The 12,882-nt window shown below is 43.3% G+C and overlaps 1 protein-coding gene across 4 annotated transcripts in view; it reads right to left on the bottom strand.

Moving 5' to 3' along the window:
- The window catches only part of brpf1 (bromodomain and PHD finger containing 1), a 34,207-nt gene that overhangs the window by 2,034 nt on the left and 19,291 nt on the right, over window positions 1-12,882 (bottom strand). For 3 of the 4 annotated variants that reach the window (XM_008105553.3, XM_008105554.3, XM_062973741.1), the window contains exons 7-12: window positions 9,603-9,909; window positions 6,540-6,845; window positions 3,896-4,180; window positions 2,243-2,390; window positions 727-863; window positions 510-628 (exon numbers count right to left, since the gene is read on the bottom strand). In XM_008105553.3, the coding sequence (XP_008103760.1) occupies window positions 510-628; window positions 727-863; window positions 2,243-2,390; window positions 3,896-4,180; window positions 6,540-6,845; window positions 9,603-9,909 (1,302 nt within the window). The remainder of the gene's footprint in view (window positions 1-509; window positions 629-726; window positions 864-2,242; window positions 2,391-3,895; window positions 4,181-6,539; window positions 6,846-9,602; window positions 9,910-12,882) is intronic. The other variant, XM_008105555.3, reaches the window with a different exon arrangement.

Below are 12,882 nucleotides of genomic sequence, written 5' to 3'. Positions count from 1 at the left end.
TTATAGGAGGCAAGAATGGAAGCCAGGCAGGCAAAAAGGCCAATGTGAGAAGGGATTTAATCTTCCAGCAAACTCATCTGCCTACCTAAGTCCTTGATGAGGACTACAAGCTTGTGCAGAATATGGTTGAGTTCCAACACAAGACCACTGCAAACGTGGGAAAACTAATAAAAATGGCTTTTTACCTGAGACACCACCTCTCTAGGAATGTCTATGATCTCCAGCATGACTCTATAGCAGGTATGGGCAAACTATGGCCCTCCAGGTGTTTTGGACTTCAACTTCCACAATTCCTAACAGCCTACTGGCTGTTAGGAATTGTGGGAGTTGAAGTCCAAAACACCTGGAGGGCCAAAGTTTGTCCTTGCCTGCTCTATAGTCAATTTCTGTATAAGTCGATCACAGAGTCATGCTGTAGAACCTAAACATTCCTAGAGAGATTTTAATAAAATCTGTGAATAATCAAAACCAGAAAAAGTTAAATTCGCAAATGTCAAGGGGTGGCTCACCAGTGCTGGATAAGATGGGTAACCCCGGCATTTTGCCCAGACCAAGTCCAAGGCATCCAGAGGGGAGTCCTCATCCTCAGAGAGCCAGCCAGCTGACCGACTGATGCTCTTCCGCACCACTGCAACAAGTCACAAAGGGAAGGCAAGAGGTCACAACCCTCCTTCTACGTGTCTCATCCCCAGAGAGGAAACCAGAGGAAATGGGCCCGATACTTACTGCCATGGCCGACTCCTCGACCGGCTCCCACTGAATAGGATTCATTTTCGGTTCCCGACGACTCTTCGCTGCTGTCCTCTGGGAAATTCACGCGAGAGAAGGAGGGCTTGCCCCTCCCTTGTTTGGAAGGAGTCGTGCTAAGTGGACAGAAGCAGAATTGATATTTATTTCAGATAACACTTTGTCCAGAGAGCTAAATATATGTTAATATCGGAATGGTAAAAGGATGGATAACTACTGAGAGACGTCTAGGAGAAATGGACTGGTGAGAACAAGGCACAACTTTCCCACATTGGGTGTCAGAAGCAATCTTGCCATCAAAACTCTGAGCAAGTGGCACTAACAACAATTAGCCAGAGAGTAATCTAGCGATGCTATCTTGGAAAATACCCGATATACAGTTCAACGTAGTAACATCTGCTCAGGAAACAGGAAGCCAACAGAAGACCAAGGGGGAGGGAGGCGGAGGGAGGGCGCCACTGTATTGCATTATATTTTGACCAAAATATGTAACATCTGAAATGCAATTGTGGAAAAAAAAAGCAACCAAATCTCAGATTATGCAAGGATTTGGGGGAGTGACATGAAGAGGAAAAGAGGCCTCATAATCCAAGCCTTGGTCTATATCTAGTCCAGTATCATGTTTCCCATATGTCCAACGAACACCTATGAGAAACCTCCTGATGGTATTTTATCCACCCAAGTGGATATTGAAAGGCACACCCATTTTTGATACTGGAGCTAACTCACAATCATATGGATCTGAAATTATTCTTTCACTAATTTGTCTAATTCCCATTAGGGCATCATTCATTAAATCACTGTACCATTATATGAAATTGTCTTAAAGGGGATAAGATAGATTCGTGGAAGAATGAAGCCATTTCTTTGATTAGATTATGTCATTATGGCCAGTAACACAATCTGCTTAAAACTTCAGCTAATTCTACTTTAGGCATACAGCATCTGAGACATGTTTGCATTAAGATCTGTGGCAGTGATAAGTTTGTGTGAGAAATAAGAATACCTCTGTTTTGTAATGGAACAGGTACCTAGAGCAACTCACTTCCTTAGCTAAATTATTTCTTGCTAATTGTGTATATCAGGAGCAACCAGTTCTGATATATGCAAAACAGACCAATGTACACATGTGGCAGAATTGTTTATTTGGGGGGGGGGGGGAGTTTACTTTTCATAAGCAAGGAAAGGCACAGATTTCAAGCTTGCCACCTGAGAAATTGCTTGTCTGGCTCTATCTGGCCACTGGACTTTCTTACCCAGGGCTAGGGATCCAAAAAGACACATATCTTTAGTGAACTATATATTTAGGCACAGGAAAAAGCCCTTCTTTAACCAGGGAGTAAACCTGAGCCTTACAAATCACTCTGGAAGGTATTTTGAGTGATTTTTAAAAAAACGTATATTCAGGTAGGGAGGTGCAGTCCTTTGAAGCTTACTGAGCTGTGTTACATCCCCCAGATCTTGGCCAGTCCTAGCCCCTGAACTTCGATGGTACCTGGTGCGGTCAGAGGCAGCACTGCTGCTGCTGGTGCTGCTCGATTCAGAGTCGGAGCTGCTACGCGGGAGGTTGTAGTCACTGCGATACACGAGAAAACTTTTCTTGACTGGCTGGCTGCTGCTGCTGAAGCCATTGGCTGGCAAATCTAAAGAGAGACAAAAAGTTAATCGAGCAAATCAAAGCACAGGCATTATAATATATTGTATGTACATTTGATTTGTAAGCCGCTCTGAGTCCCCTCTGGGGTGAGAAGAGAGGGATATAAATGTAATAAATAAATAAACAAACAAACAAACAAATAAATAATTCTTGAGCCCCACAGGTCCACTGGGCAGGGAAGACAACAATTTGGCTGACTAACCATTGCTGTCCAATGAAGTAGTTGATGAAGAAGCTGACGAAGAAACATAACCTACAAACTATCTACAGACCCACTAAGCAAATCCAGCAAATGCTACGCTCAGTAAAGAAAAAGAGGGATCCTCTCACCTCTGCAGGAGTCTACTGCAGTGGTTCTCAATCTGGGGTCCCCAGATGTTTTTGGCCTACAACTCCCAAAAATCCCAGCCCTTTTACCGGCTGTTAGGATTTCTGGAAGTTGAAGGCCAAAAATATCTGGGGACCCCAGGTTGAGAACCACTAGTCCACCATATACCATGCAAGTGTGAACAAGCCTACATAGGGACCACCAAATGCAGCATTGCCCAAACACAAATCAAGGAACATGAAAGGCACTGCAGACTCATTCAAACAGAGAAGTACGCCATAGCAGAGCATTTGATGAACTAACCTGGACACAACATATTATTTGAGAACACGGAAATGCTGGACCACTCTAACAACCGCTATGTCAGACTACACAGAAAAGCCACTGAAATCCACAAGCATGTGGACAATTTCAACAAAAAGGAGGAAACCATGAAAATGAACAAAATTTGGCTACCAGTATTAAAAAAAACTTCTAAAATCAGGACAGTAAATAAGGAACAAAACTCTGAAAACAGGGGAATTCCAGGCAGGAAACAATCAGGGCCAACTAACACCTCCCAACAAAGGATTCTCCCAGGCAGGAATAGCCAGGCCTTGAAGCTGCAAGGCTTTTCAATGCTAATCAATGTGATTAATTGCAACATTAACACTTGTTTCCAACAGACAGGAGTTCTTTCTTCCATCCTGGAACTTCCACAGATATATAAACCTTCCTTGCCTAGTTTCCAATATACCTCACAACCTCTGAGGATGCCTGCCATAGATGTGGGCGAAACATCAGGTGAGAATGCTTCTGGAACATGGCCATACACCATGGAAAACTCACAGTAATCCAGTGATTCTGGCCATGAAAGCCTTTGACAACACACTGCTGTCCAAGTTAGGAAAGCTGGATTGTAATACACATGCACTGGTTGCATACCTCACAAAGTAAGGTTTTGGTTCTAAAAAGAATAATTCTAGCCTAGCTATTTTGCTGGCCTCATCTCCCTGTATAAACCTGTCCAGGCCCTGAGATCTTCAGCAGAAGCCCTTCTCAGTGGCTGCCCATGCCTGCTCTAGACCAGGCCTCTTCAACCTGTTATCCGCCAGGTGTTTGGGCCTCCAACTCCCAGAGGCTCTAGCCAGCTTGTTGAAGAGACCTACTGTAGACTCACTCACCAAGAGGAGCGTCCTCCGCTGACTTGTCGCTGTCGCTGTCTGAGCTGGTGCTGGGGCGCGGGCTCCTGCCTCTCTTGCGTTGCCGCTGGGAGCTCATGATTGGCAGCTGTGGGGGCCCCACCGGGCTGTTTCCATGACCTGGGGCCAGTTGACTGTCACGGTTCTTGGGTGGACGCCCAGGACGTTTGGGAGGCCCAGCAGTCTTGGGATGCTTCTTGGAGAAAAGCACTGAGGTCCTTCTGCCAACTTCATGAGCTGGAGTGGAGGAAGAGTTGGGGCCAAGGCCTGGAATTAAAAGTGGCAGCATTCGCTCAGAATAGGAAGCTAAATAGGAGCTGTTCTCTCTTTAAGCTGCCTTTAGTTCCCCCTCTACCCTTATAGGTGGCAACCACTGTTTGTGATAACTGGATAAATCTCAAAATGAGACAACTTCAATGTAACTTTCAGTAAGTCTTAGGGCCCTGCAACACAGTTGAATAAAACCACACATTATCTGCTTTAATAACTTTAAATAACAAAGTTCAATATAAGCAAGTTTGCCTGTACCTTAGTAGGCCTCAGTATGAGAGAGGCCTCAGTATGAGAAGGCCTCAGTGTGAGAAGCTTCGGTGTGAGAAGCCCCAGGTTGAAGGCCTCATGTGTAAAGCTACTGTGTGAAGCTCCTGTGTAAGTTTGGTATGAGAGGAGGCTCTGTGAGAGTGAAGTTGTTTATGCACATGAGTAATAAGCCCAGCGTGGAAGCATAGAAGGAAGTATAAAGAACGTTGTGTTACGGAAACCTTGTTTTTGTAAATAGTGCAACCATATTATTTTGCTACATAGAAAAGACTCCCAAGGAAGATATAACATTGGTATGTGTGTTCTTTTTATCACTTTTGCCCACTGGTGCTGGGTCACGCTGCTGCTAAAAAGTTAACCTGCTGTGCATTTATGGGGATGGTCTTTTGTTAATAAGCCCACTCACCCAACAAGTTTTAATAACTTCAATATGTGCTTTGAAATGGACTACATAGCAGTGTGGACTCAGATAACCCAGTTCAAAGCAGATACTGTGGGATTTTCTGCTTTGATATTCTGGGATATAGAGCTGTGTGGAAGGACCCTTAATTCCAAACAAGCTGCAAGGATCAAATTAGTAAAAGGGTAAAGAGACCCCTGCAGTGAAACATGTAGATCAGATTGGGTTTATACAGTGTCCCAAATAGATGGCAACCATTGTTAATGACAGCTGGTTTAAATCTCAAACAAGACAATTTTGGACATTTCATGTCAATATAACTCCTAGTAACTCTCAGAAAGCAAGAATCCAATTAGTAAAAAGATGACAGAGAGCCTATACACTGCAATATGCAGCTCACTGGTTTATACAGTGTCCCAAATGATCTCTCCATAAATGGAGATGATCCTTGCATAACATTTTAACAATGTTTCCTCTCACAACAGTCCTCTTGATCAGCCCACTCCTTTTCTAACTCTAGCATGTAGCGAATGAGTTTGAACTAAAAAAAGCTGACTATTTATTCAGGAAGTTCCTTACTTTATAAAGTAGTTACAACCTCTCAACCTAATCTACCTCACAAGGATGTTGTGAGATCAAACATGGAGCAATACCACTATGTTGCTTTAAAAAATTGTAACCAAGCATGAGCAACTGTAGATATATTTGGCCCATACTAATCATCAGGAATAACCAGCATAGTCAATGGCATGGGATATGTGAGATTTCTAGCAACATTTGGAGGACCACATGTTCCCCACCCCTGCTCTCTAGGATCCCATATTTCACATGCAATATTGGGGACAGAAAAAGAGTGGAGAAGAGAAAGAGAGCTTTCGGTCTGAATGTAAGAATTCGTAATAGGGATAATAGGTACAGGAAATGCCACTGAGAAAGATAACAGAGCCCAATGATTTTTTTCTTAGTATCTTGGTTTTAGGGATGTTCCTGGGGTTATTTGGGGCTTTGATTCAGAAAACCTGCATTAGACAGACCACATCAGCTCTAGTGTCTTAGATATGGTTGAATTCATAATGGAAGGTTTGTATGAAATAAATATATTTTATGCAGTACACCTATAATTTAATGTTTAATAGGTTTCCTTCATGCTTACAATGTATTACTTTAAACACTACATTAAAATATTCTGATTTTTGTATGGGGGAGCATCTGACAACTGGTAGATGGCATGTGTTCTGTATCTCAAAAACTAGAGCTGATGGGGGGAAACTAATGCCATTTTTGGCATCAGAAGGTCAAATATACCCTGAAACAGGGCTAACATTTGAGGCACCAACATGTGTGTTAGCCATGGACATGGGGAGACAAATAGCAGTGAAACTCAGGTCAGGGAAGTTACATCTTGACTTTTCAACCAGGAATGGCCTCCCTGATGCCCCCCCCCCCCCCCCCCCGCCTTGCCTCATCCCAGAATCCATAAAAGTATCCCAGGTATCATTAGCTAATCCAGCATAAGCATCCCACACCAGAAGTATCCCTGATGGATGCCTGTGCAATCTTTTCTCCCTCTCGCTCTCCATTAAATTCTCTGTTCTACTCTTAGAAGAATATCCTTATATTACAAAGAGTCCATGCCAGGGAAAGGCTAACTCCATGCAATAGGGCCCCACCAACCACCAAACCAACCTTTGCCGGTTTCCTGGCTGCTGCTCTCCTCGGCAGCACTGTCGGTCTGCGTGTCCTTCTCGCAGGGGTTGTGGGTGGGCAGAATGATGCGGGTCAAGGGGCCATGCCCCTCCCTCCCTGTCTCCCGCTGATGCGCCAGCTTACGCCGCAAGGCCGTGATCTCCTTCTTGATCATCTTGGCTCGCCGACAGCGACCTACGCTCTGCTTCCCAGAGCTCACCTCAGCCAGGCGCTCCAACAGGAGATTCAGCTGGTCTTCAAGGGGCAGGTGCTTCTGATTTTCAGACAGCAGCAACCGCTCCTCATCTAGGGGAGACAGGAAGCATGTTAAAGGTATTTCAAAGAAAATAGAAATGGATATAAATGGTCAAAATTACACTAAAATTACTGCAGAAGTAGACTGAAGCCAGGAAATCAGAAGACGTTTACTTCTTGGGAGAAGAACAATGATCTTGATAAAATAGTGAAGAGTAGAGATATCACACTGGCAATGAAGGTCCGCATAGTTAAAGCAATGCTATTCCCTGTAGTAACCTATGGATGTGAGAGCTGGACCATAAGGAAGGCTGAGCGAAGGAAGATAGACGCTTTTGAACTGTGGTGTTGGAGGAAAATTCTGAGAGTGCCTTGGACCACAAGAAGATCCAACCAGTCTATACTCCTGGAAATAATGCCTGACTGCTCACTGGAGGGAAGGATATTAGAGACAAAGATGAAGTATTTGGCCACATAATGAGAAGAGAGGAAAACTTGGAAAAGATAATGATGATGAGGAAAATGGAAGGAAAAAGGAAGAGGGGCTGACTGAGGGCAAGATAGAAGGATGTTATTCTTGAAGTGACTGGCTTGACCTTGCAGGAGCTGGGGGTGGCGTGGAGCTCAGAAAGAGTCCGAAGTGACTGAACGAATAAACAACAAACCAGCAAAAGAAGAAGAAGAGGGGGAGGGGGTTTGAGTCTCCTCAAGAGAGAAAAAGTGGGATACAAATACTATAAATAAATAATTCGAACAGTTCACAAGTTTGGAGTTTCAGATTATATTTCTAATTCAAGAAAGAATTAATCCATGGAAGGAGAACCTTTTCTTTCTTAAGAGGGCTACACTCCTTAAGGCAGAAGTGGACAAGTCATGAAGTGAAGGTGGGCACAATTCTCCCCACAAATCCTTGCTGCTGTGTGGAAGACATTTAGTGGCAGCAATGGCAAAGCAAACTGTTTTACTAGTTGTGTTGTCAAAGGCTTTCATGGCAAGAATCACTTTTTTTTTCATGTCAGGACTGACTTGAGAAATTGCAAATCGCTTCTGGTGTGAGAGACTCTGCAGTCTGCAAAGACTTTGCTCAGGAAACGGCCAAATGTTTTACCATCCTGTGAGAGGTTTCCCTCATGTCCCTGCATGAGAAGCTAGAGTTGACACGTGGGAGCTCACTCCGTTCCCCAGATCTGAACCACCAACCTTTCCGTCAGCAGTCCTACCGGCACAAGAGTTTAACCCATTGCGTCACATCTCCCAACAAAGGATTCCCTCAGGCAGAAAGCAGCCATGCTTTATTTATTTATTTATTTACAGTATTTATATTCCGCCCTTCTCACCCCGAAGGGGACTCAGGGCGGATCACATTACACATATAAGGCAAACATTCAATGCCTTAACATAGAACAAAGACAGAGACAAACGCAGGCTCCGAGCTGGCCTAGAACTCATGACCTCTTGGTCAGAGTGATTTGTTGCAGCTGGCTGCAGCTGGCTGCTCACCAGCCTGCTCCACAGCCCGGGCTTTGAAGCTGCAAGGCCATTCAATGGTAATCAAGCTGGCCAATTGCAACATTCACACTTGCCTCAAACAGACAAGAGTTATTTCTCCCACCCTGGGCATTCCCCAAATATATAAACCCTACTTGCCTAGTTTCCAACAGACCTCACAACCTCTGAGCTTGCCTGCCATAGATATGGGTAAAATGTCAGGACAAAATGCTTCTGGAACATGGTCATACAGCCTGGAAAATTCACAGCAACCCAGTTTTACTATTAAAACAAGGTGTATGGAGAGCATGTAGAGAATCACATTTTTTGCAGCCATTGAAAAGCTTGGCTGAGAGCAAAAGCTCCCCAAATGCCTTGTATGAAAAAAAAAATCTTGGTTCGTTTTGCCGCTGTTGCGGTTTCCTCAGACTGCTGAAGGGAGTACGTGACTGCAAAAACAAGTAGGGTATCAGGAAACATAGTGCATGGTCCCTATTTATGCCCTCTGAAACAATCTGTCAGGGCCCACCTCCTTATTTCTTTCCCTGTGAACTCACAGCTAAATTCAAGACAGTTGAAGGCCCGCAATTCAGTCTGTGCCATTTGTCCCATTGACAACCTAGAAAGCAACCACATCAGAAGGCTCAGAAGAACACTGGATGGGTGAAGGAACCACTACTAAGAAACACATTAAAGTTCTGAAGTCCTACAGCAGAATTCAGGAAAAAATACTACCACGTCTCCAGAATTTTCCATTCTGGTCTGGGGATTCTGAGAATTGTAATTCAAACAAGTATTTCTTGTTTTGTCCCAGCCTGAATGAACCCCCTCTAGATGTTCACACTAGAAAAGCATCAAACAGTCATTGGGCTCTGCTTACTATTTATGTACAATGGAAAGAAGAAGGAAGTGTGCCAAAGTTTAGTCGTGTCCTCCTCTCTTTCTAGCCAATTATCTCTCCCCGCCTTCCTTCCTGTTTCAATTTCAGATATGGGCCACAACTCCATCCTCAGGACCTCCTTCTTTGAGATCATATCAGCAGACTACTCCTCTCTTTCTTCTTTCAGCTCTCTTGCATAACTTGACTGTGTCTCTATTTCAACTGCCTGCTTTGCATCTTTCTAAGTTCAGAACAGCTCAGATAAGGACCACCAGAGACCCTTATTCCAATCACTTCTGTATGTGGTATGTGGCCAAGCATCAGGGATGAATTCCTGGCTCCAGGGACCAGAATGACCAACATCCCAAACACAAATAAATAAATAAATAAATGAAAACCCAGATCGGAATCTCTTTTTTGATTTTTCTGACTCTACTCACCATTCTCAGTGCTCCGCAGAGGTGCCTCATCCCCAGCCATGGGGAAGTGCATGCCAGTCTCAAAGTCAATGCCCATCTTCTCAGCCTGCCGCCGGGCCTGCCGTAACACTGCCCCTCCTTGCTCTCGCAACCGGACAGCCGCCCGGTAGAAGATGGTGTCTTTGGCATTGTACTTCAAACAGTTGGTGACTATCAGGTTGAAGTCCTCCTCAAATTCATCCAGATTCAGGTAGTGATAACCCTCTAGTTTCTGCTTCATAGTGTAGAAGTCCATAGGCTTCTTAATGTGGTCCAGATAGTCAGGGACCTGCAGCACACAGAAAGAAGAGCAGCTAAGAGACTGGAAACCGATCTAAATCCCTGCTCCAAAAGAAAAAAAAAGGTTAGAACAGTCCTGAATGCAGGCTCTCAAGCTCTTGCCCAACCTGAAGCAATCTTCCCCACTTAGAAGGGGGACTGCCATTCAGGGTGGGCACACTGCAGCACAGTCAATGCCACCAAACAGTACACTTCAAAGCACAGGTTTCTGGTTGGGGAACAGTTATCGTTTTTGTTTGGTGTGTGCTTTCTAGTCTTTCTGACTTACGGGGATTCTTACAGGGTTTGCTTGGCAAGATTTGCCTTCCTCTGAGGCTGAGAAAGTGTGATTTGCCCAAGGTCGCCCAGTGGGTTTCCTTGACTGAGTGGGGATTCAATCCTTGATGTCACTCCAAAATTATTTTCAGCAAGGGCTTCTGGGTTGGTAGGGGACACAACAAATATAGCCAAATCCAGGCAAGTCTAAAGACTATGATCTAACTGGAAAAATCAGACAACCCAATCTTATTCTATCAGCAATCAATACCCTTCTGCTGCTTCAGATGCTTCAGGAAACGGAGGAATAGTTCAAACTACAAGAAAAATATCCTATTTAAATATTGGGAAGAACTTTCTGATGATAAGAGCTGTTCGACAGTGGAGTATGCTGCTGCCCGGGAGTGTGATGGAATCTCCTACTGGAGATTTATAAACAGAAAGTGGATGGCCATCTGGTGGGACCGCTTTGATTGTGTGTTCTTGCAGGGCAGAATGCAGTTGGTCTATATGGTCCTGGTGATCTCTTCCAACTCTACAATTCTGATTCCATCCTACTACCCTCTAAACTTCAGAACTGTAATTTCCATCTTCTCAAGTGGCATTACCTATTCCATTGAAGTTGCAAAGGAAGATAACTGGAGGGTATGAGGTTTGTTAAGTGTCAGGTTCTTTTCTGTACCAGCTCTGGTTCTATAGAGAGACATTTTATTTCAAATTCTCACAGTGAAACACAGACGTGATGGAATGTCACAACCAAAAGACTTATGGTTATGACAGTGAGGCTGTTTTAACTCTTCAACAGAGTTTGGAAAAAATACAATTGTCAGGGAACTATAACTCTCCAAATTCTTCACTCAGCATAGTTGGGAATTTCTGGAAGCTGTGGACAAATAAAGGAGTTTCTTCAAGTTCTCTTTCCACTTCTCTTTCCTAACAGGTCTCAGCCTCAGCACACATCTCCATCCATACATGTTTTGTCCTTCTGTACAATAATTATTAGAGGCATGAGAATAATGCACCATGGGAAAGGGCTGCTCTCTACACACGAAGGAGTTGGAACACAGCAGCCTATACAATGTAACGTGTTGAGAGCATACAACAAGTTTGACCTAATATCTAACGTATATTGCTTTACAGCTATTTCAGAGGGAAATAGAACCTTTGTAAAAACAGCCTTGCTGTTTAATAACCAGACCTTTTTCGCCAATGTGAGAAAACCAACTGGGTGACTTTGGGCAGTCATACTCTCTCAGCCTCAGAGGAAGGCATGGCAAACCCCCTCTGAACACATTTTGCCAAGAAAACCCCATCAAAAATTCACCTTCGCACAAGTTGGAAATGACCTTAAGACACAAAGCAACATAAATGTGCTCCTGCTAGTGAGATTTCAAACACTTTATTCTCACTCGGTCAAAATGGAAAGATATAAACAGAAGTCCCTGAAACTTTTTCCCTACATCTCCCTTAATCCCTTTTTCACCAGCCTTCTTGTATGGTGCTCCGAAGAGTTGAAAACTCAAAATGTTGGGGTATGGGGTGGTTTCCCATCCACATTTTGAATTAACTCTGGCTGCAGAATAGACAGCCTACTTTGATGAGTGGCATTAATTCTGTGTATTTCTTCCTTTTCAACAGTCCAACAAAAATAAATGCTGTTCAATCTTGATCTTGAAGGTATAAAGTTAATGAAGAGATTATTTAACACCTGATTTCCAATTCTGGACTTTAATAAATTCTTTCACAGCTGCTTTCTGTGTCGCTTCATATTTCTGGCACTTTTAAATCTACCTTTTCATCCATTTATAAAGAAAAAAAAAGTGAAACACCTTCTTAGCTCCTATAATGTAAATTGAAAACACCAATTTTAGTTGAAACCCATTGGGTGATCTTGAGCAAGTCACACTGTCTCAGATCTTGAACCCTGGGATAAAGTCACTCTTGGGTTGTCCTAAGCCAGAAATGACTTGAAGGAAGTGTACAAGATTGGTACCTAACCCTAACACTGGTACTTAATCTTTATTGCTGTATCAAGAATAGCACACTGTAGTAATGAGGTTGATTTCAAAAGCATCTTTCAGACATTTGCAGAAGTGATTAAAAAGTATTATCTCTGAGATCAACAGGAGTAGTCTCCAGATGAAGGGAAGCTTTAGTCTGACATAATGTGAGATACTATGTTCTAAGCACCACAGTTTAAGGATACTAACAAGCTGGAGTGTATCTAAAGAAAGCTGACCAAGTTTTCTCTGATTCTATGATTTTAAGTTGAAAAAGGACCTTGAAACCAATCTCTATGAAAATCGCTTTAAAAGTTAGGCAAAATTTGCATAGAGAAGAGAAGACTAAGTGTGGTGATATAGCTGCTATCTTTAAATATCCAAAGGGATGTATATAGAAGATGGAGCAAGTCTGTTTTATGCTGTTCCAGATTCTAGGGCACAAACCAATGGATTCAACTTACAAGAAAAAAGATTCCACTTAAACAGGAAGGATTTCCTGATAAGAGCTGTCTGGCAGTAGCACAAATTGTCTTGAATGCTGAGGAGGGGGCACTTTATTTTGGTATGCCTCAGACTGTAACGTGTTGAATACATTTGTTGCACATACTGCTTAGACTAGGCAGCTTTCTCCTAATCAGGTCTGTCTAGATGTTTTAGCCTACAATTCCCAAATAGAATAGCCAAGAGAATGAAGAGATCTATAG

This window comes from Anolis carolinensis, chromosome 2 (genome assembly GCF_035594765.1).
Source record: "Anolis carolinensis isolate JA03-04 chromosome 2, rAnoCar3.1.pri, whole genome shotgun sequence".
In the NCBI taxonomy this organism is placed as follows: domain Eukaryota; kingdom Metazoa; phylum Chordata; class Lepidosauria; order Squamata; family Dactyloidae; genus Anolis; species Anolis carolinensis.
The sequence above is the reverse complement of the archived record's forward strand: the minus strand, read 5'-3'. Positions and strand labels throughout refer to the sequence as shown.